The following is a 21,742-nucleotide window of genomic DNA, read 5'->3' on the forward strand; positions in this document are numbered from 1 at the left end:
CTGCTGTCTAAAAACACTATTAGCAGAAAAAGAGAAGAGCAAAACTAGCCTAGAGAAGTCAAAAAGATTTCACGCAAACTGTCGAAAAGGCTGCAAAACGAGGTAAAGCGAAAAAATTTAATTCGAAGAAAGAAAAAACACAGCAGGACAAGTCCTGACGTACAATTCAAATAATTTTCATTGACTAAACAATATACTAGACCTAGAACGGACTATGAGTGAATTAGGAAAATTATATCTAAAAAAAATCAGATAAAAAACAAAAGTAATAAAAAATCAAAGTGAAAATGCTGCTAGCGAGAACAAAAAGCCACTAGCGAGAAATGTCAATTTGATTCTAACAAAAAACAAGTCCTAGAATTAATTACAAATGGATTTGGAAAACCATTTGGAAAAAATCCGATCGGAAAAACAGTCAAAAACAAAGTGAAATTGCCGCATGTGAACACATAGCTGGCAGATTGCCAGAAAATAGCCGCAATAGCTCTGTAGATCTGCAGTCTCAAAAAAAAACAAGACAGACAAAAAATTCGTCTTTTCATTGAAGGCTCATATGTTATATTTTGAGTTAAAATCTGTATAGGTTTTAGCTGCATCTATTAGCTGCTCTCAAATAACCTTCATTTAGAGTGACACACACCCATTTGACCTAACCTCTCAATTATTAAAGTAAATAAGAGTCAATTCCAAATTTGGAGCAGAACATTCTCCTGCTTCGTAATGAGACCACACAGTGGCTACTATCAAAAACATTAAGCATTAGAGATGTAACGGGCATCTAAAATTGGGCTTTATGGGTTTATCCCGTTCCTATTTCTGATTTCGCTTTTTTTGATACTGACTCTGTTCATTTCGAGGTTACTTCGTAGTGAGACCACACAGTGGCTAGTATTAAAAACATTCAGCATTAGAGATGTAACGGGCATCTAAAATTGGGCTTTATGGGTTTATCCCGTTTCTATTTCTGATTTCGTTTTTTTTATACTGACTCTGTTCATTTCGAGGTTACTTCCGCCAATTGAGTTCAGCTGCTTGAAATGTTGAATGATAGAAATTTAGATCGCTCAAGACGCAAAAAGTCAAGGGTGCAAAAATCACTCCAAATATAAAAACCGTCAAGCACAACTTTTGCATAAAGACCAACAAGTTTACAAAAAATTCAAACATCGAGAGCAATTAAACAAAAGCAATAAAGAATACAACTAAATTTGAACCAAAAGCAAAACAGACACAATCAAGCAGAAAAATAAACATACCCGGCAGATTGCTGGAAAATAGCCTCCGCTGATTCCATAACAATGATTGGGATTGAAAGAAAAGTGAAAAAATTATATTCGTACAAACAATTTTAAAGTGCGAACTATTTTGATGTCATTTTGGAGCAGAAGATTCTCCTGATTCATAGTGAGACCACACAGTGGCTATTACTAAAAACATTACGCATTAGAGATGTAACGGGCATCTAAAAAGAGATGTAACGGGCATCTAAAATTGGGCTTTATGGGTTTATCCCGTTTCTATTTCTGATTTCGTTTTTTTTTGATACTGACTCTGTTCATTTCGAATTGCTTTGCTGAGAAACTGCTGTCTAAAAACACTATTAGCAGAAAGAGAAGAGCAAAACTAGCCTAGAGAAGTCAAAAAGATTTCACGCAAACTGTCGAAAAGGCGGCAAAACGAGGTAAAGCGAAAAAATTTCATTCGAAGAAACAAAAAACATAGCAGGACAAGTCCTGACGTACAATACAAAGAAATTTCATTGACTAAACAAAATACTAGACCTAGAACGGACTATGAGTGAATTAGGAAAACCATTTCTAAAAAAAAATCAGAAAAAAACAAAAGTAATAGAAAATCAATGTCAAAGTGCTGCTAGCGAGAACAAAAAGCCACTAGCGAGAAATGTCAATTTGATTCTAACAAAAAACAAGTCCTAGAATGAATTACAAATGGATTTGGAAAACCATTTGAAAAATCCGATCGAAAAAACAGTCAAAATCAAAGTGAAATTGCCTCATGTGAACACATAGCTGGCAGATTGCCAGAAAAAAGCCGCAATAGCTTTGTAGATCTGCAGTCTCAAACAAGACAGACAAAAAATTCGTCTTTTCATTCAAGGCTCATATGTTATATTTTGATTAAAAATCTGTATAAGTTGTAGCTGCATCTATTAGCTGCTCTCAAATAACCTTCATTTAGAGTGACACACACCCATTTGACCTTTCCTCGCTGAATTAAAGTAAAAAAAATCAATTCCAAATTTGGAGCAGAACATTCTCCTGCTTCGTAGTGAGACCACACAGTGGCTACTATCAAAAACATTAAGCATTAGAGATGTAACGGGCATCTTAAATTGGGCTTTATGGGTTTATCCCGTCTCTATTTCTGATTTCTTTTTTTTTAATACTGACGCTGTTCATTTCGAGGTTATATAGGCCTAAAAACACTTTCAGCAGTGAACTTCCGCCAATGGAGTTCAGCTGCTTGAAACGTTGAATGAGAGAGAAGTTTAGATCGCTCAAGACGCAAAAAGTCAAGGGTGCAAAAATCAATCGAAAAATAAAAACGGTCAAGCAAAACTTTTGCATAAAAAGACCAACAAGTTTACAATAATTTCTTCAAACACCGAGAGCAATTAAACAAAAGCAAAAGAGAATACAATTAAATTTGAACCAGAAGCAAAACAGACACAATCAAGCAGAAGAAAAAAAGCCTCCGTTGATTCCATAACAAAGATTGGGATTGAAAGAAAAAAATAGTGAAATAATTATTTTTGTACAATCAATTTTAAAGTGCGAACTATTTTGATGTCATTTTGGAGCAAAACATTCTCCTGATTCGTAGTGAGACCACACAGTGGCTAGTATTAAAAACATTAAGCATTAGAGATGTAACGGGCATCTAAAATTGGGCTTTATGGGTTTATCCCGGTTCTATTTCTGATTTCGTTTTTTTGATACTGACTCTGTTCATTTCGAGGTTACTTCGTAGTGAGACCACACAGTGGCTATTACTAAAAACATTACGCATTAGAGATGTAACGGGCATCTAAAAAGAGATGTAACGGGCATCTAAAATTGGGCTTTATGGGTTTATCCCGTTTCTATTTCTCATTTCGTTTTTTTTTGATACTGACTCTGTTCATTTCGAATTGCTTTGCTGAGAAACTGCTCTCTAAAAACACTATTAGCAGAAAAAGAGTAGAGCAAAACTAGCCTAGAGAAGTCAAAAAGATTTCACGCAAACTTTCGAAAAGGCGGCAAAACGAGGTAAAGCGAAAAAATTTCATTCGAAGAAAAAACACAGCAGGACAAGTCCTGACATACAATTCAAATAATTTTCATTGACTAAACAAAATACTAGACCTAGAACGGACTATGAGTGAATTAGGAAAATTATATCTAAAGAAATCAGATAAAAAAGTAATAGAAAATTAATGTCAAAATGCTGCTAGCGAGAACAAAAAGCCACCAGCGAGAAATGTCAATTTGATTCTAACAAAAAACAAGTCCTAGAATGAATTACAAATGGATTTGGAAAACCAATTGAAAAATCCGATCGAAAAAACAGTCAAAATCAAAGTGAAATTGCCGCATGTGAACACATAGCTGGCAGATTGCCAGAAAATAGCCGCAATAGCTTTGTAGATCTGCAGTCTCAAACAAGACAGACAAAAAATTCGTCTTTTCATTCAAGGCTCATATGTTATGTTTTGATTAAAAATCTGTATAAGTTTTAGCTGCATCTATTAGCTGCTCTCAAATAACCTTCATTTAGAGTGACACACACCCATTTGACCTAACCTCTCAATTATTAAAGTAAATAAGAGTCAATTCCAAATTTGGAGCAGAACATTCTCCTGCTTCATAGTGAGACCACACAGTGGCTACTATCAAAAACATTAAGCATTAGAGATGTAACGGGCATCTAAAATTGGGCTTTATGGGTTTATCCCGTTTCTATTTCTGATTTCGTTTTTTTGATACTGACTCTGTTCATTTCGAATTGCTTTGCTGATAAACTGCTGTCTAAAAACACTATTAGCAGAAAAAGAGAAGAGCATAACTAGCCTAGAGAAGTCAAAAAGATTTGACGCAAACTGTCGAAAGGCGGCAAAACGAAGTAAAGCGAAAAAATTTCATTTGAGGACATAGTAAAAAAAACATAGCAGGACAAGTCCTGACGTACAATGCAAATAATTTTCATTGACTAAACAAAAAACAAGACAAACAAAAAAATTCGTCTTTTCATTAAAGGCTCATATATTATATTTTGATTAAAAATCTGTATAAGTTTTAGCTGCACCTATTAGCTGCTCTCAAATAACCTTCATTTAGAGTGACACACAACCATTTGACCTTCCCTCTCTGAATTAAAGTAAAACGTCAATTTCAAATTTAGGCAGTCATTTTTGAGAGTGAGGTAAGTCAAGTCTGACCAAAAATTTAATCATGCGAAAAAAAAACTAGCTCCACGAAGAGCGAAAAATGACGTCACACACGCACTCTAGTTGAAATTGCATGAACGAATGAACAAAAAGCAGATTTGAACTGGTTGTGACGTCATATGGTCGTAACAAAGATCGCGACGACGAAATAAAAAAAACCAAGAGAAGGCCAATAATAGCCCCAGCTATCGCTGTGCGGCTATTAAAAAGACCATAAGCGAGAAAGCGAATTATTGTTCGAACACCGTTTTCTCACTCTAAAATTAGAGCGAAAAATATCACGCCACAAAACCACTCGCTTTTCGCTCCATTTCCTGTTTCGGCGTGACCAAAATCACTACTCCAATTTGACTTCAAAAATCATGCAAATGTGTGAACAGCTCTTAAAAAAAGACAGCGCCCCAATGCAATTCAAATTCTTTGAATTGTAAAACATTGCTGGCAGATTGCCAGAAAATAGCAGCAATAGATTCGTAGATCGGCAGTCTAAAAAACAGTAAAAAAGACAGACCAAAAAATTCGCCTTTTCATTGAAGGCTGATCTGTTATATTTTGATTAAAAATCTGTATAAGTTATTGCTGCCTCTATTAGCTGATCTCAAATAACCTTCATTTAGAGTTACACACACCCATTTGACCTTATCTCTTTGAATTAAAGTAAATAAAAGTCAATTTCAAAGTGAGGAAGTCATTTTTGAGAGTGAGGTAAGTCGAGTGTGACCAAAGATTTAATCACGCGAATGAGCAAAAAAACTCGCTCCACTAAGAGCGAAAAATGACGTCACGCATGCAATTCAGTTGAAATTGCATGAACGAATGAACAAAAAGTGGCTGTGACGTCATATGGTCGTAACAAAAATCATGACGACGAAATAAAAAAACATAGCAGGACAAGTCCTGAAATACAATTCAAAAAATTGAATGAAGAACTCAGACGTACTCGACCTGACCAGCAGATCAATTAAACAATTTCAGCCAGAACACAAACAAAATCATCTCATAAAATTGAGAAACTAAAAGAATCAAACCTAAACAAAAATATACTCATCGCTAAGACTCTCGAAGCTTTTAAACCTAAGGCAAAATTTTTCCGTTTAAAAATAACTATTCCAAAAACATGTTAAAAACCAATTTTTGTTTCTGAAATCGGTCCAGCATTATATCAGCAAGACCTGAAAAATATTCATTGGCCCTTGAAGATCGAAAATGACCAAAAAATTAAAAAAAGAAATGAATTGCAAATTATAAGGAAATGTTGCTGAAAATTGTGATAAAAATATCTTCAGAATCATTTCTGTGTCTCTAGAGGCTATCCAGTAACCCAATTCCAAACATTAAAAAACTCATTGGCTCATAGATCGATAGACAATAATTTTTAAAATTTCAAACTTCAAAAAACAGAAATTCGTTCTATTAAAAGGATGAAAGCCGTTCAATTGCCGTTAGCAACTATTTATTAACATACTATCAAACACTGGATTAAGTTACCTGGCTACTGAGGCAAGAAAAATTAAAGAAAATACAAACATTTTGAAAAAAATTGAAAACTGCAAATTTTTTTTAAAAAAACTTCTAAAAGTCGAAAGGTTAAATTGTTGAAAACAAATCCATTGAAACTAAAAACCATGCAGTAACTTTTCATTAGAAGGTGGAATATGTTTTCTGGCACTTGAGAATAGACGAATATCAAAAATTGACAAAAACTTTAGGAAACCTTAAAAAAATGCAGATTTTATCAAAAAAATGCTAAGTTTCAAGACATTAAAATGTTAAAAACCATTCTATTAGTACTAGAAACTATGCAGTGCCCTATTAACAAACCTCAAAAGAGATTGCCTGGTCCCTGAAGCTGGAAAAACTGAAAAATAACGAAATTTTCCGAAAACCTGAAAAAAATGAGAACTTTGTAAAAAAAAAATTGCTAAATTTTGTGATCTTCAAAAGTTGAAACCAATTCCATGACAACTAAAAATTTTTCAGTAACTTATTATCCAACTACTGATGAGGTTTTCTTGCCCCTGGGACCCCCCAACTTGAATAATGACAAAAAATGTCAAAAAATATGAAAAAAAATTGCAAGTTTTGTCAAAAAATGCTAAAATTCATGATGGCAGAAAGTTGTAAAACATTCCATTACCACTAGAACCTAAGCTGTAATCTATCATCAAACCCCTTATCAAACACTAGATGAGGTTTCTTGACACCTAGGGCTAAAAAACTTAATAAATGACAAAAATTTTCAAAAAACCTGAAAAAAATTGCGAAAATTAGGATCATTTTGCGTGTTTGTGTTTGTAGTACCAAAACATATGGCTCATAAAATGGTCATAACAAGCATTTTTGTCTCGCAAAAAGCTTTCATCAACTTTTGAAAACTTCAACCTAAGACTAATCAAACAAAAAGCTCCAAAAAAAATCACAAAAAACATGAAAAATTGCACCATTTTGAGCCCAAAAACTCCTAAAAACGACCTTTTAACCTTCAATTAAGGCCACCCCAGCAGCTGCACCACTATCAACACTTGAAGGACTACTAAAGCCCACTTTGGGCCTCTAATGAAACTTAATGCCCGCTGGGCTTTACCTGTTTATCCCGTTTTGAAAGATCAAAGTCATTGAAAAATGTGTGAACACATCTTAAAAAAAAAACACAGCTTACCAATACAATTCAAATTCTTTGAATTGTAAAAAAACCAAGAGAAGGCCAATAATAGCCCCAGCTATCGCTGTGCGGCTATTAAAAAAACTTAGCGCTATAATAGTCGGCTGAGAAGCTGAAGCGGCTATTAAACAGACCAATTATCTGGCTCCAATTCTTGAAAATTATACACGTGTAAAATGAAAACTTTGCTGACAAAAGAAAACGATGAGCATGGGCAACAAAATCTTGAAACTCGCAATATCGGCTAAAACCTACAGTAGCTTAAAAGCATGGAAAACATAGTAATTCACTTTTTTCGATTTCGAAAAGTGGAACGCTTATAGAAACGTCGACGCTTGTATAAGAGTAGACGGCGGCTATTACTTAAAGAGAGCAGTTTGCTATAAAGCATTGTTTCGCCACGAAACGTATGGGGGACAGGATTTAAACTGGAGGTCTCTGAGCTAGTTTGCTTACACATATATTGGTGATATGTTGTCATAAAAGTCTTCACTCTTATCATATCCATCATATGCAGGATCCTGGTACAGATCTTCCTTCGCTGAGCTAAAACAATCATTCAATTCTCAAGACCAGGAAAAGAATAGGCACCTACGTGTCGCTTAATACCTTTCCGTTTAGATCACATGGTGCTCAGGCAGTAAATTATATAGTTGAACAATTTCTCTATATATTTGTTCAGAAAATTACAAATCGGAATTTAATTCAGACGGAATTCAGCATACCTCTCTTTTGAACAGCAACAGCAGACCGCAATAAGTATCGCAACGAGAATTAGTACCAATAGTCCCACAGCTGCACCAATGATAATATAGAGTAGGGGTATTTCATCCTCATCCTTACCAACTGGCGGCTCAGTCGGGACAGGCACAAAACCTGCAAAAACTCATAGTTACACACTAATTCAAAAGTCGATTCAAACTTCTCGATATCTCAGTAGAGTTTGATAAGTACTTCTTACTTGCAAGAGTGATAAAACTTTCCACGAATACCAGTGGCAATTTCTGCTCAAATAGTTGTGCTTCAAGTACAACGGAGTAGTTCGTCGAATTCTGCAGATCTATCAGATTAAAAGTGCAGTTAGGCGCCATAACATCACAATCAGATCCGTAAAATATCTCATTTCTCAATATGAGACTTCCATTTGTTTCGTTGATGTGCGATAACTAAAACATTTTGAAAATACTACTTCGGAAAAAGCCGCAGCAGTCAAACACGTTGGCTCAGCTTTTCAGACATTTTTTTTCATTAAATTGATATTTTGATATACCAGGAGATGGATATCAAACATTGAGCATGATTGAAAGCTTGCGCTTTCTTTAAGCAATGAGCTCAGGAGAGCCATCCAAACTTCACTTACGTCAACGTTAAAAGTAAACATGTCTCGATGTGGCAATTTACTGTCTGCGATGTTCATCTCACATGATGTATCTTGGCAGTTGAAAGTAAATTGAAGATGAAGCTCAACCGCTGAAACAAATTGCTCCGAAATTCCAAATGACATACTTTGGTGCTAGCGTCGGACAAATCACTCATACGACTAGTGTAGGGATGGTTTTGGTTACAGATAGATTAAGCTGAGGACGAAATGTGGTACTTAGGAAGAAGGGGGGCAGAAAAGTGAGGCTTTATCAACTAATCCTGTTTCTCTAGATATAAGTCAGATCGGTCAAAAAACCAGACAGCTTAAAATGCAGGTAGGTTGAGCGAAACGAGAATCTGTTTAATGAGAAGAAAAACAAAGCAGCACAGGTGCTAAACTACAATGCAACAAAATTAAGAAACCACAAACACTGGTTTTTTGGCGCATTTGATTACAAGGAGTTTTTGATTTTTAAAAGCAAATGAGCCCGAACCATTTATAATAAAACTAAAATCCAATAAGGACACTCCCTATTTTAGACCTCCGGTGGCGTCAAAGTCATTGAAAGAAACCTTATCTCCAATTCAAAAGTCTTTTTTAGAACCTAAGAAGGCGGTGATGTTATATTTTAAAAAAAGCAAATGTATTTTGTAATTACATTTTCTTTTGATAACGGTGAGCTAAGAAATAAATACCCTCATCAATTCCCAGTAATAAGTAAATCTGGAATTCACAAGGGGGAATGGTTATCACCTTTTCCCATAAATTAAAAGAATCTTTTCGAAAGTCTCTAAAAGCACCATTAGTTTCACTTTTTACCTCGGGAACGTTGACAGCTGTTATTTCAAAAGTGAGCAAACCAGCCCATAGAGTTACACAGACACAATAATAAAAGAGCTACTCATTATTATTTAGTATTAGCGGACTTCATTTCAAAAATGCTATATAAAAGTTAAAACTTTCATATCATTTGCAAGCAATATTTAAGAATATCTACGAATATTTACGAATTTTCTATCAGCTCTTGACTCAAAATTTTAATTTTTTTGAGAGTATATATCCAAGAGAGAAATATAAGAGAAAGCGGTTTTTCGGATCCAAACGGTTGCAATTTTAGATAATGGAAAAAATTGACTTGTAAACAATTCGGCGGTAAATAGCAAAAATAGGTCAAAATTAGATGTCTTTAACTACAGCTTCTCTATGTGCCTATTATACCAACAACCTACAGCGAGATCAAAAAATTGAAACCTGGATCGCAAAAATTTGAATTTTAAAAATATCCGGCAGTTTGCCAAAAATGACCACCAAAAATGGCCGCCAATGATTCCCATAACCAACGTTGATACTGAACGAAAAGAAAATTGAAAATTCTGGGGAATAAACTAAAAAAAACTGCTTTAAACGCCGCACATGATCAAAAAGTTGCTATCTTAACAAAAATTTTGCCACACGTACTTTCTCTTTCACTCTCAAAATATACCCGAAAGATTACAGGGGAACTAGCGGCCAGTGGTTCCCAGAACTCATAAAAAGTGGAAAATTAAAAAAAGGATAAAATATTTATTCGATTTAAAAGATAGACATACTCCTGTTTCGTAATTAGAGGATACAAGGGCTAGTATCGATACTAAAAATCGTTAGAGACGGCAACTAAGACTTATAAGGCCTAAGTTAAAAAAGCCGGCATCTAAAATTGGGCTTTATGAGTTTATCCCTCTCCTATTTCTGATCGTTTTTTTTCGATACTGAGTGCTCGTTTGAGATTGATCTGCTGAAAAACTGCTGCTTAAAAGCAACTAGTGCAGAGTGAGCAAAAATGAAACTAGCCTAGATAAGTATAAAATGCTTTATGCAAAATGTCCAAAAAGCAGCAGAATGAGCCCCCACAATTTTTTATTTGACGAAGTAAAACATAGCACGACAAGATCTCAATTACAAATTAAAAAACTTGAACTAACTGAAGACAACACCAACAGCCTCCTTTAAAAAATTCTAGAACATACCCGGCAGATTGCCGGAAAATAGCCGCCGTTGATTCCAATAAGCATGATTGGGATTGAAATAACAGAAGATATTGAAAAAAAATATATTTTTGTACAAAAACATTTTTTTAAGTCCGATTTATTTTGATGGCATTTTGTAGTTGAACATACTTCTGTTTCTTAGAGAGAGGCTACAGGGGCTACTATCAATAACAATAAGCATTAGAGAGAGGTAACTAATACTTATAGGAACGACGTTCAAATAGCGGGCATCTAAAATTGGGCTTTATGGGTTTATCCCGTTTCTATTTCTGACTTCAATTTTTTATAATGACTCTGTTCATTTTGAATTGCTTTGCTGAGCAACTGATGTTCAAAATCACTTTTAGCAGAATGAGAGAAGAGAGAAACTAGCCCAGAGAAGTCAAAAAGATTTCACGCAAAATGTTGAAAAGGCGGCAAAATGAGGTAAAGCGAAAAATTTTTTTATTCGACGAAGTAAAAAAAAAAATAGGAGCGCTATAATAGCCGGCTGAGAAGATGAGGGTGGCTATTAAAAATTAAACAAACCTTTCATCCCATTTCCCTTTTTAGAAAAACAGATTATTGAAGTCATGTCTGAGAACGTTCAATTTGAAAGCATTTGAAAGCGGCGACAAGAGACCATTATAAAAGCAGGCACGATTAAATCCTATAAACAAGTCGTAAAACCTTCAGTTTTGAGTTAAGAAAACTCGTTCATCATCAAAAATGCTTAATAAAAGCGCCCATGAGAACTATTATTAATGACAGAACAACAAATCATGGCAAAAAGCCTCAAAATCCGAAAAACAAAAGCAAGTCGTGTCAAAGTTGTGAAAAAAGCTCGATTTGAAAGAAAAAAACATTTAATTGGTCAAAATGTGACTATGAAAGAGCCACTTACAGCGGTTCACAAAGTGACAAAACAATAAAAACCGACATTAAAAGAGAGAAATACCCAAAAGTTGATAACTTTTTTGAAAAATATTGTCCAATTGGTTAAAAACCGTTAATTTTTTAACTCAAATCAGATAAATTACAATCAAAATACGTATAGAGATACATTGAGACCTATCTTCAAACATAGCCGGCAGATTGATAGCCACCGTTGACGGTCTAGACGCACATTAGGATTGAAACAGAAAAGAAAGAAATTCAAAATTTTTTTCCAAAGTTTCAATAATTGTTATAATTCAGAGCGCAGTTTCAGTTAGATTCTAAGCCTATACTTACTTCAGCGTCTAAACTGAAGGGAATTAGGCTCAATAATCATACCAGCTAGCAATCGCTCTAATGAACTTTGATAACCTAATTAAAAAAAAAACTTAATGAGCGGGCTTTATCGGTTTATCCAGTTTATTTGGATTTTGCTTCTTTGACATTGACCGTATTAACTAAAATACGTCATTCAATGCTTAAAAGAATTTGAAATCCATTCAGTTGAAACAGTGAGTGAAGTGAGTCAGAATTCAAACGTGAATATCTTGACTTATGTAAAACGAAAACCGTGATCAAAAGGTAAAGCGAATCAAAAAAAGGAGAGCGCCTAAATAATAGTCGTTTGAGAGGCTGACAACAGCTAGTAATGAGACTTAATAACAAAAACATAACCGGCTAACGTCGGGCGAATCGCTCTCAAACGAAAGGCGAGCGGTTGGCTTCGGCAGTACCCAGCTTGCGCTCAGAGATATTTGTATTCCGGGGGGGGGGGGGGGGGGTATGAGCACTGGTCCACACGGGGAACGAAGCCTGGACGATAAGGGGGAGGACTGTGGTGAGTCAGGGGAGGAGTGATTGAAGGAGGGAGTGGGGGGGGGGGAGTGGTGTAACTGAGGGGGGGGGGGTAAATTTTCCAGATTAAGAACCACCCTTTACTTCATGGAATGAAACAGTCTCCTCAAAACAGTTTTTGCTGAATCGCATAAAATTTTCTTCTCAGATCTCATTCTCAGATACTTGTTAGCCGTAAGGCTCTGAGAGAACTTAATGCCCTCCTAGCGTTACCTGATGATCCCATTTTTGAGGACTAAAAGTCAAAATGGGTCATTAGAAAAATCAATCAGGCAAAAAATCCCAAAAAAACAAGACCAACAAAAACATAACAGCTAAAAACTTCTAAACAAAAGATTTTAGTTGTAGAGCAATTAAACATAAAAAAGGACCACAAAAGAGGCAAAAATGACTTATATTTAATGATGGCGTCCAAGTCTTGAAAACCATCAGTTGCCTTTAGATTGGTTAAAACAAGAGAAGCAATGTATTATTGAACATGCGCATCACCTCTTAAAATAATTTGTACAGAAATTGAAGACAAAACAGCAAAAACAAGTCAAATTGCCGCAAGCGCAAACAATTTAAAGCAGTTTGAAACGTTTTACGCCTTAAAACTACACCCTTTACGTGAAAAACCCACTACTCCAACATGACTAAAATCACTACTCCAATTTGACTTCTCATTGACCAGCAATGGTCGAAAAAGTGTGAACATATCTTAACATAACCGACTAACGTCGGAGCGAATTGCTTTCAAACGACCGGCGTGCGGTTGTCTTCGTCAGTAGCTAATAACATAGCTGGCAGATTGCCAGAAAAAAAGCTGCAATAGCTCCGTAATCTGCAGATCTGCAGTCTCAAAAAGTAAGTAACCTTTATTGACAGTGACGCGCACTCACTTGACCATATCTCATTAAACTATAGTAACGAAAAATCATTTTCAGAGTCAGGAGGTCAATTTTGAGAGTGCGATAGGTCACGCGTGACTAAAAACTTAATCACGCAAATGAAAAAAGAAACTAACTCCAATAAGAGTGAAATGACGTCACGCACGCAATTTAGTTGAAAATGCATGAACGAATGAACAAAAGGCAGATTCGAAGTTATTGTGACGTCCTATGGTCGTAACAAAAATCTTGAGGACGAAAAAAACCAAGAGAAGGACAATATTAGCCCAGCTATCGCTGTGCGGCTTTTAATAAGTCTCCAGAACAGTTTCTGTGAATCGCATACTTTGAGACTGATTAGCTGAAAGGCTCTAAGAGCACTTAGTTCCGCTGGGCACTTAATGCCAACAGTACTAATATAATTGCTAGAAAACTTCCTTTGAGAGCAATTAAAGAGAGTGCACCAATACAAATCAAATTCCTTGAATTGTAAAAATAAGAGCGCTATAATAGGCGGGCGAGAAGATGAGTGCGGCTACTAAACATCATTGACTAATGTCATGAATTGCTCTCGAACGACAGGCAGGGCAATTTGATTTAGAGGCTTAGAATTTTTTATTGGTGAAAAAACTCACATACCCGGAAGGGATTCGATCCCGCGACATCCCGGACGGCACTCAAACATCATAACCACTCAGCCCTACCCGCGTTGATATTTACCGCTTAAAATAGTTAGTTAGTGAGTAGCTTTATTTTGGCAGGAAAGCAATTGAGATCACGCTGAAATCAAGAAAAGAGAACGGTCAAGCAAAAAATTTGGATAAAACACTTTAAAATAATTGCTTAAATTCGTTCGAGAGCAGTTCAACAATCAAACAGACCCACTTGAAGTCCAGTACCAATAAATCGCTCTCAAGTTATCACCTTTCAAAGAATTTACCTGGAAGGGGACTGACTCTAATCTCAACTGGAGACGCAGATTTCGAAAGACTTGATGTTTCGTGGAACTTGGACAACGTCAATTCAACTGTCATATTATTCTCAGTGTAGTTGTGCACGAAATTGATACACTTTAAGCCCACTCCTTGCTGAAATGTAACATCATTCATTACAATGGCAGATTTTCTTCGAAACCGTACTGATCAGTACAACGAAAACGTCGATAGTGGGTCATCATCAGCAGCACAATCAAAACTGTACCTGGCTAGTCAGTTACAGACGACCAGGATATAAATAATCGGAAACAAATTAGCTCAAAACTCAAGTACAATAATGAATGCCGGAAAAAGACTCGACAGGCTTACTTCATGTTGACACAGAAATCATGAAGTGATGATGACATTACCTGGGCTGCTTCTAGTTCAACAACTGAAGACTCGCTCTGTCTGAAGGCAGAAACATCCTGAGTCAGTTCAGTTCTCAGTCTGTTGAATATCACATCACTTGTCCCGTTTGATATCTCCCACACAAAACACATCTGCTTGGAGTCTTTAATTACTTCATGCATAACTAAGCCAATATCCTTGATACCTAAAACCATTCATAACGGTCAACTATAATTGTAAATTTCTAGACATCCACAATTCAACATTTTATTTGCAACGACTTTTCACGTCTCCAAGAAGGCACAAAATTACAATTCAAACAACATAGCTGGCAGATTGCCAGAAAATAGCCGCAATAGCTTCGTAGATCTGCAGTCTAAAAAAAAACATTAAAAAAGACAGACCAAAAAAATTCGTCTTTTCATTGAAGGCTGATATGTTATATTTTGATCAAAAATCTGTATGTTTTTGCTGCCTCTATTAGCTGCTCTTAAATGACCTTAATTTAGAAAGACGCACATTCAGTTGACCTTATCTCTTTAAATTAAAGTAAACAAAGGTCAATTTCGAAGTGAGGAAGTCATTTTTGAGAGTGAGGTAAGTAAAGTGTGACCAAAAATTTAATCAAGCGAATGAACAAAACATAGCAGGACAAGTCCTGAAATACAATTCAAAGAATTGAATGAAAAACTTAGAAGTACTCTTCCTGACCAGCAGATCACGCGAACAATGCCAGCGAAAACAGAAACAAAAATCATCTCCAAAAAACTGAGAAATTAAAACAATAAAAAAAACTGAACAAAAATATACTCATTGCTAAAACTCTAGAAGCTTTTACCCCTAAGGCAAAATTTGATCTCTTTAATTATACCTATTTCAAAAAATATGTTCCAAACCAATTTTTGTTTCTGAAATCGGTCCAGTATTATATCTGCAATAAGTGAAAGAAATTCATTGGCCCTTGAACATCGATTAACTCGAAAATGACCGAAAAATTGAAAAAGAAATCAATTGCAAATTTTAATGAATTGTTACGGAAAATCGTGATATCAAAGTCTTCAGAATCTTTTCTGTGTATCTAGAGGCTATTAGACGCCAGCCCGTAACCCAATTCCAAGCCTTCAAAAATTCATGGGCTCAAAGACCGATAGGCAATAATTTTTAGAAAAAATTTCAAATTTCAAACAATTCTTTCAGTTAAAATGCAGAAAACCATTCACTTGCCCCCTGGCAACTATTTATTAACAGACTATCAAACCTTGGATGAGGTTAGCTGGATACTGAGGTGATAAAAACTGACTAAAAGACAAATGTTTTGGAAAAACTTAAAAAAATGGCAAATTTTATCAAGAAATTTCTAACATTCGAAAGGTTAAATTGTTGAAAACAAATCCATTAAAACTAACAACCATGCAGTAAGTTTTATCAGACCGTGGAATAGGTTTTTTGGTACTTGAGAATTGACAAATACGAAAAACTGAAAAAAACTTAAGAAAACCTTGAAAAAATTTGCGAATTTTATCAAAAATGTGCTAAATTTGAGACACTAAAATGTTGAAAACCAATTCGTTAATACTAGAAACTATGCAGAGCCCTATTATCAAACCACAAAGGAGATTCCTTGGCCGCTGAAGCTGAAAAAACTCAAAAATGACAAAAATTAAAAAAAAAAAACTTGAAAAAAATTGCAAAAATTAGTATCATTTTGCGTGTTTGTGTTACCAAAACATATAGCTCATAAAATAGTCATAAAAAGTCTCGAAAAAAGTCTTCGTCAATTTTTAAAAACCTCAACTTAAGACTAATCAAACAAAAAACTAAAAAAAAATCACAAAAAAAACATGAAAAATTGCAGCATTTTGAGCCCAAAAACTCCTAAAAACGACCTTTTAACCTTCAATTAAGGCCACCCCAGCAGCTGTACCACTCTAAGAGCTTGAATGACTACTAAAGCTCTCTTTGGGCCTCTAATGAAATTTAATGCCCGGTGGGCTTTACCTGTTTATCCCATTTTGAAAGATCAAAGTCATTGAAAAATGTGTGAACACATCTTAAAAAAAAACACACAGCGCCCCAATACAATTCAAATTCTTTGAATTGTAAAGAACTCGCTCCACTAAGTGCAAAAATGACATCACGCACGCAATTCAGTTGAAATTGAATGAACGATTGAACGAAAAGCAGATTTGAAGTGGTTGTGACGTCATATGGTCGTGACAAAAAACGCGACGACGAAATAAAAAACCAAGAGAAGGCCAATAATAGCCCCAGCTATCGCTGTGCGGCTATTAATAATCGACTAATTTCGGACGAAATGCTCTCAAACAACCGGCGAGCGGTTGGATTCGTCAGTAGCTAGCCACAGTTTAGTGAGTCTAGCTTTAGCTTAATTGAAGGGACTTCAGGTGAGAGCAGCGGGGGGAGCACCGGGGGACTGACGAGGGGCGGGGAACAGAGGGTGGAGGACGGTGAGAGGGCGGCTTTCAACCTCTAAGAACCGCCATTCACACCATAAGTAGTCTCAAAAACAGTTTCTGTGAATCACATACTTAAAGACTAGTGAACTGAAAGCCTCTAAGACCACTTAATGCCCGCTGGGTGCTACCTGCTTGTCCCGTTTTTGAAGTACCTCTTATCCCGAAAAGTCCAATAATTCAGACGAGAAAATGGTCAAGCAAAAAATACCGACAGGACTAATATATTTTCTAATCATTGACCCACCTCACACACACTCTCTCTCTTCTCAACTCTTCCGAAAAGTCCAATGAGCCAGACGAAAAAATGGTCAAGCAAAAAAGACCGACAGGACTAATATAATCGCCAATCACTCAACCACCTCACACACACACCCACCCACACACACACACACACACACACACGCACACACACTCTCACTCTCTCTCTCTCTCTCTCTCTCTCTTTTCTCAATTCTTCAGCAATTTAACCCAAACACGTTGTTTTCATGCATTTTACTTCCTGTTTCAAATACACTCCCAAACAAAATTACCGATAAAAAAGACGCTCCACCAATACTCCTCCTCGAGTCGTAAAAAGCGCACCAATACAATTCAAATTCTTTGAAAAAAATAGGAGCGCTTTAATAGTCGGCTGAGAAGATGAGGGCGGCTATTAAACAGGCAACAAAAATATGTTAAATGTCGTGCAACAATCAAGTCAGAAGTAAAACTTGAAAAAAACATTGACTTTTGTCCTAATCGCAACCAAAACGAGTTGGTTGTTCCCGCAACTTAAAACTGATAAAAAACTTAATAAACTAAACTGCCTAGAACAATGTAATTGAATCCTTATCTACATTCTCTTACATTTTATGGTTTACCCCTCGTTCAAAGAACAAAACCTTCTTTCCCCAAAACAATTTTGAGGACAAAGGTCTCCCCTGTTACTGGCAAAAAGTTTCATATAACACAAAACAGACACAGAAAAGACACCGAAAAGACAGAAAAGACACAGAAAAGAAAAGACAAGCAGTTTTTTTCAGCGACGAAGCCAATATTGGGTTACAGACGTTACCCAGCAAAGACGATTTTTTTTTGGAAATTGGGTTTCAGACGTCACCAGCAGAAGTCCGCCTGAGATCTCAGACGTTACCTCTGATGTCCTGTTCCCCGGTTAGAGCCATCAAAAATCTCTATTTTTTTTTCGACAAAAAGCCTCCAAATGATTGATATTTGTCCCCCAAAAAAACTTTTTTGTTACTATAACACCTCGATTGATAAACCTTGACTAGTTTTATTATATTCAAAGCGAGTAAAGGCAATTTTCTCACTTTTAAAGAAAAATCTGCGAAAAAAAACAAATCAGAACAATTTTTTTGAATTCAGAAAATTCAAAAGACACAATTTAGTTTTCTGACTACATATCCGTTTCAATTGCGGAAAAAACCATTAAACCACTCTTTTGAATTGGTTTGTAATCAAACAGACGGCTATTTGCATCGCTATATCCAATCAGTATCATATAAATAAGAAATGTCAGAAAAAATTTTTTGAATTCAGAAAATTCAAAAAGCACACTATAGTTTTCTGACTAAATATCCGTTTCAATTGCAGAATAAACCATTAAACCACTCTCTTGAAGTGGTTTGTAATCAAACAGAAGGCTATTTCCATCGCTTTATCAAATCAGTATCATATCAATAAGAAATGTCAGAAAAAAAATTTTTGAATTCAGAAAATTCGAAAAACACAATTTCGTTTTCTGAATCCATATCCGTTTCAATTGCGGATTAAACCATAAAAACACTCTCCTGAATTGATTTGCATTAAAAAAGCCATTTTCATCGATTTATCCAATCAGTATCATATAAATGAGAAATGTCAGACAAAGTTAATTTTCTGATTACATATTCATTTGAATTGCCGAATAAACCACTAAACAAACCCCTAAAACAAGTCATTGTCAGTCGCCTTTATAGTTTCAACTGTATAGGGAAGTAAATAGAAAGTCATTAGGCTCCACACCAAATATCAAAACTTTCATTTGACCAAAATAACTACAATTTTAATTTTTTTAGAAAAAAACTTCCAAAACTTGATTTCTGCAGAAGTCCTCGGTCTCAGACGTTGCCGTCTGCAAAGTCCCTTTATCCCTATTGGTTTCAGAGGTTACCATCAGCAGAAGAGGAGTTTTCGAAGAAAATTGGTTCCAGTAGTCACCAGAAAATTTGATGTCTTTTTTTCTAGTTTCATTTTTTGGAAAAGCAGATCTCAGACGTTATCTGTCGGAGAGAGCTTTTAGAGTTTAGTACAGTCAATGCATTTTATAAATAACAAAGACAGGGTGAAAAAAAGCAGATAAAATCACAGTTTTAAAGAAAACGGAAAAGTTTTTGCAAAACTCGAAAAAAGACAATACACCAAAGAGTTCTAAAGATTTCTACAATATGACTCGTCTCTGCAAATTTCTAGCATTCAGTAGCCTTTCTGTAGCCCTTGTTTCCTAAACGCATCGCATTTTCACAAATTTCTTATCTTTAACCTTCACAACAACAATGAACTCCTAGAAAAAGAACAGGTTTCAAAGTTTTTACTATTTATTAGGTATTTATTATTCATAGTGTTCGGTTAGGGTTAGGGAGCTCGGGAAAATTTTCTTGGCTAGTTTTATAGGCTTTCGTGTTGGTAATTTATTCTATTTGAGAGAAACAGACGAGTGTTTTGAATTTTCAAGAAAAAAGTTTAATGTAACAATTATTTGAGTTCTGGTCTAAAATTGGTTCAACTGCATAATTGTAGCAAAGCACAAGTTTCCTGTCAACCACAGTAGCCAGACACACTAGTTAAAACAGTTAAAGCCAGCTATTTAACCAAAACTTGTGTTTATTCAACAAAAAAACAAGCAATTATTTAGGTCTGTTGAATGAGAGTCGATTAAAGCGCGCGAACGTTCGGAAAAGCTTTTAGGTTTTTAGCGCAAAAGGCTAGATTTAGCACACAAAACACATTCTAGGACATCACTTTTTGAGAAAAGTTGCGTCGCTGGTCTTTTTAACAAGAAAAAACTAGGATCATTAGCATTCAAACATTAGGCAACTTTTTTACATCAAAAAATTCGCGTCGCTCCGGTTCTCAAAGCCGTTTTTCACCTTCAGTAACGAGTTTCCTCACCAGCATCATCAACAATCAGCTACAACAGAGCAGCAGCCACCAATATATCGAAGCCGAACAGCGCTGAATGTCAGTTTGCCATCAATATGTTCAAAGCGACAGAAATGTCAATGAAGAAACTGCTCGATCTCCTTGAGAAAACTGTGGAGCAGAAAAAGAGTTTCCGATCATTGTCTTTGATGATCAACAAAATCAAAGGCCAAGAAACAGAGCTCAAGAAACTCTCAGAGGAAGTGATGAGACAGCAGCCACATCAAAGCACTGCATCATCTATATTGAATAGGCAAACGGCACTAATAACTCGCCTCAATGAACGAACTGCGAGTCGATCTGTTGGACGGCGATGGCCAGCTCAGTCAGTCTTCCAGTCGCATTAGAGATGATGTCAGCATGATCTCCAGCAGCAGAAGCCTGTCTCGGCAATCAACACCTGCGCCCAGTGACGACAAGGAAAGAATCCAGCATCAGCGCGATATAGAAGAAAAGCAGACCAGCAGTAACATCTTCAATCAGCCGCCCCCAATACCACCACGGCCAAGACAACCATCATTGTTTCTACAAACATCTAATGAACCAGGACCTCAAATTCAGCATGTGCTTGAAGCCCACCAAAGAAATCCCAAAAAGGAAGTTCATGAAAGTCTTCTAAAATCGAAAAATAACCTTGAAAACCAAACAAACGCTCCGAATCCTTTTCCCTGCTTTGACAAAGATACCAGCCAAGAATTCAGATCTCCAACAAGATCAGGGAAACTGGAAACTTCCTCCAACCTGGTAAATAGAGATGTCTGCGATATTGAAACAGCTCAAATCAACTTGAGTGGCAACTTTGACACGTCGCAGAACCTTTTGCCTCCAATCCAAAATTTGAACCTTTCAGGTAATCACTCACTTTCAAACCCCTTCAATTTGGCAGAACTATTCAATTACAGGCAGATGGTCTATTTGCCCAAAACTCAGTATTGGAGAAAACCTTTAATTTAAACTTGCCAAATCAAAGCAATAATCAGGATTCAAATGCCAACAGAAATCCTCTATACCATAATTTTCCCAATTTGCAACAAGATTTTGGACCTTCTCAAATTTAAATAGGAACAAGTGGATACCTCGATAGTCAACTGTTGAACTGTGATCTGCAAAAACTCCCCTCCTTACCCACAGAGGCAAACAGAACCTCGCATCTTCCAAGTAGAACGCAGTGGCAAACAGAACCTCGCATCTTCCAAGTAAAATAGTAGCAGAAAACAATTGCCTACAACCCAATCATTGTATTATTCCTATAACTGGGGTACATTCCGCAGGTTCCCTCCAATTATTGTGCCCCTGATGGAACAACAGCATCAAAATACCGTCTTAAATCCTGCAGCTCCTAATTTTCTGCCAAACCAGGTAGCTCCACAATCAAACGGAATTGCGGCTGCTCTGCAATTTCCACAACCTGTTAACAGTCAACACAGCCTTGCCAGCACTTTCCCAGTTAAACAATGTGTGACACAACCCAGTCAGTTGTGTAACAACTAGTTTATTCATGGCTCACAAGCTCCATCGAACTTTCAAGCTCCAGTAACTTCCACGATCCATGCCCCAATGTGCATTAATCCAACCGGTAAATACTGTTGGACAAAATTAGTTAAGCCAGCCTTTAATTAACC

The 21,742-nt window shown here is 36.1% G+C and overlaps 1 protein-coding gene across 2 annotated transcripts in view; it reads right to left on the reverse strand.

Annotated features, from left to right (window-relative positions):
* LOC142349502 (uncharacterized) overlaps positions 1 to 21,742 on the reverse strand; it is a 188,182-nt gene that overhangs the window by 19,649 nt on the left and 146,791 nt on the right. For both annotated transcript variants that reach the window (XM_075401097.1, XM_075401096.1), the window contains 6 exons: positions 14,484 to 14,668; positions 14,079 to 14,226; positions 8,470 to 8,579; positions 8,071 to 8,275; positions 7,835 to 7,985; positions 7,566 to 7,655 (listed from right to left, as the gene is read on the reverse strand). In XM_075401097.1, coding sequence (XP_075257212.1) covers positions 7,566 to 7,655; positions 7,835 to 7,985; positions 8,071 to 8,275; positions 8,470 to 8,579; positions 14,079 to 14,226; positions 14,484 to 14,668 — 889 coding nt within the window. The remainder of the gene's footprint in view (positions 1 to 7,565; positions 7,656 to 7,834; positions 7,986 to 8,070; positions 8,276 to 8,469; positions 8,580 to 14,078; positions 14,227 to 14,483; positions 14,669 to 21,742) is intronic.

Source organism: Convolutriloba macropyga, chromosome 11 (assembly GCF_964194025.1).
Source record: "Convolutriloba macropyga chromosome 11, txConMacr16.3, whole genome shotgun sequence".
In the NCBI taxonomy this organism is placed as follows: domain Eukaryota; kingdom Metazoa; phylum Xenacoelomorpha; order Acoela; family Convolutidae; genus Convolutriloba; species Convolutriloba macropyga.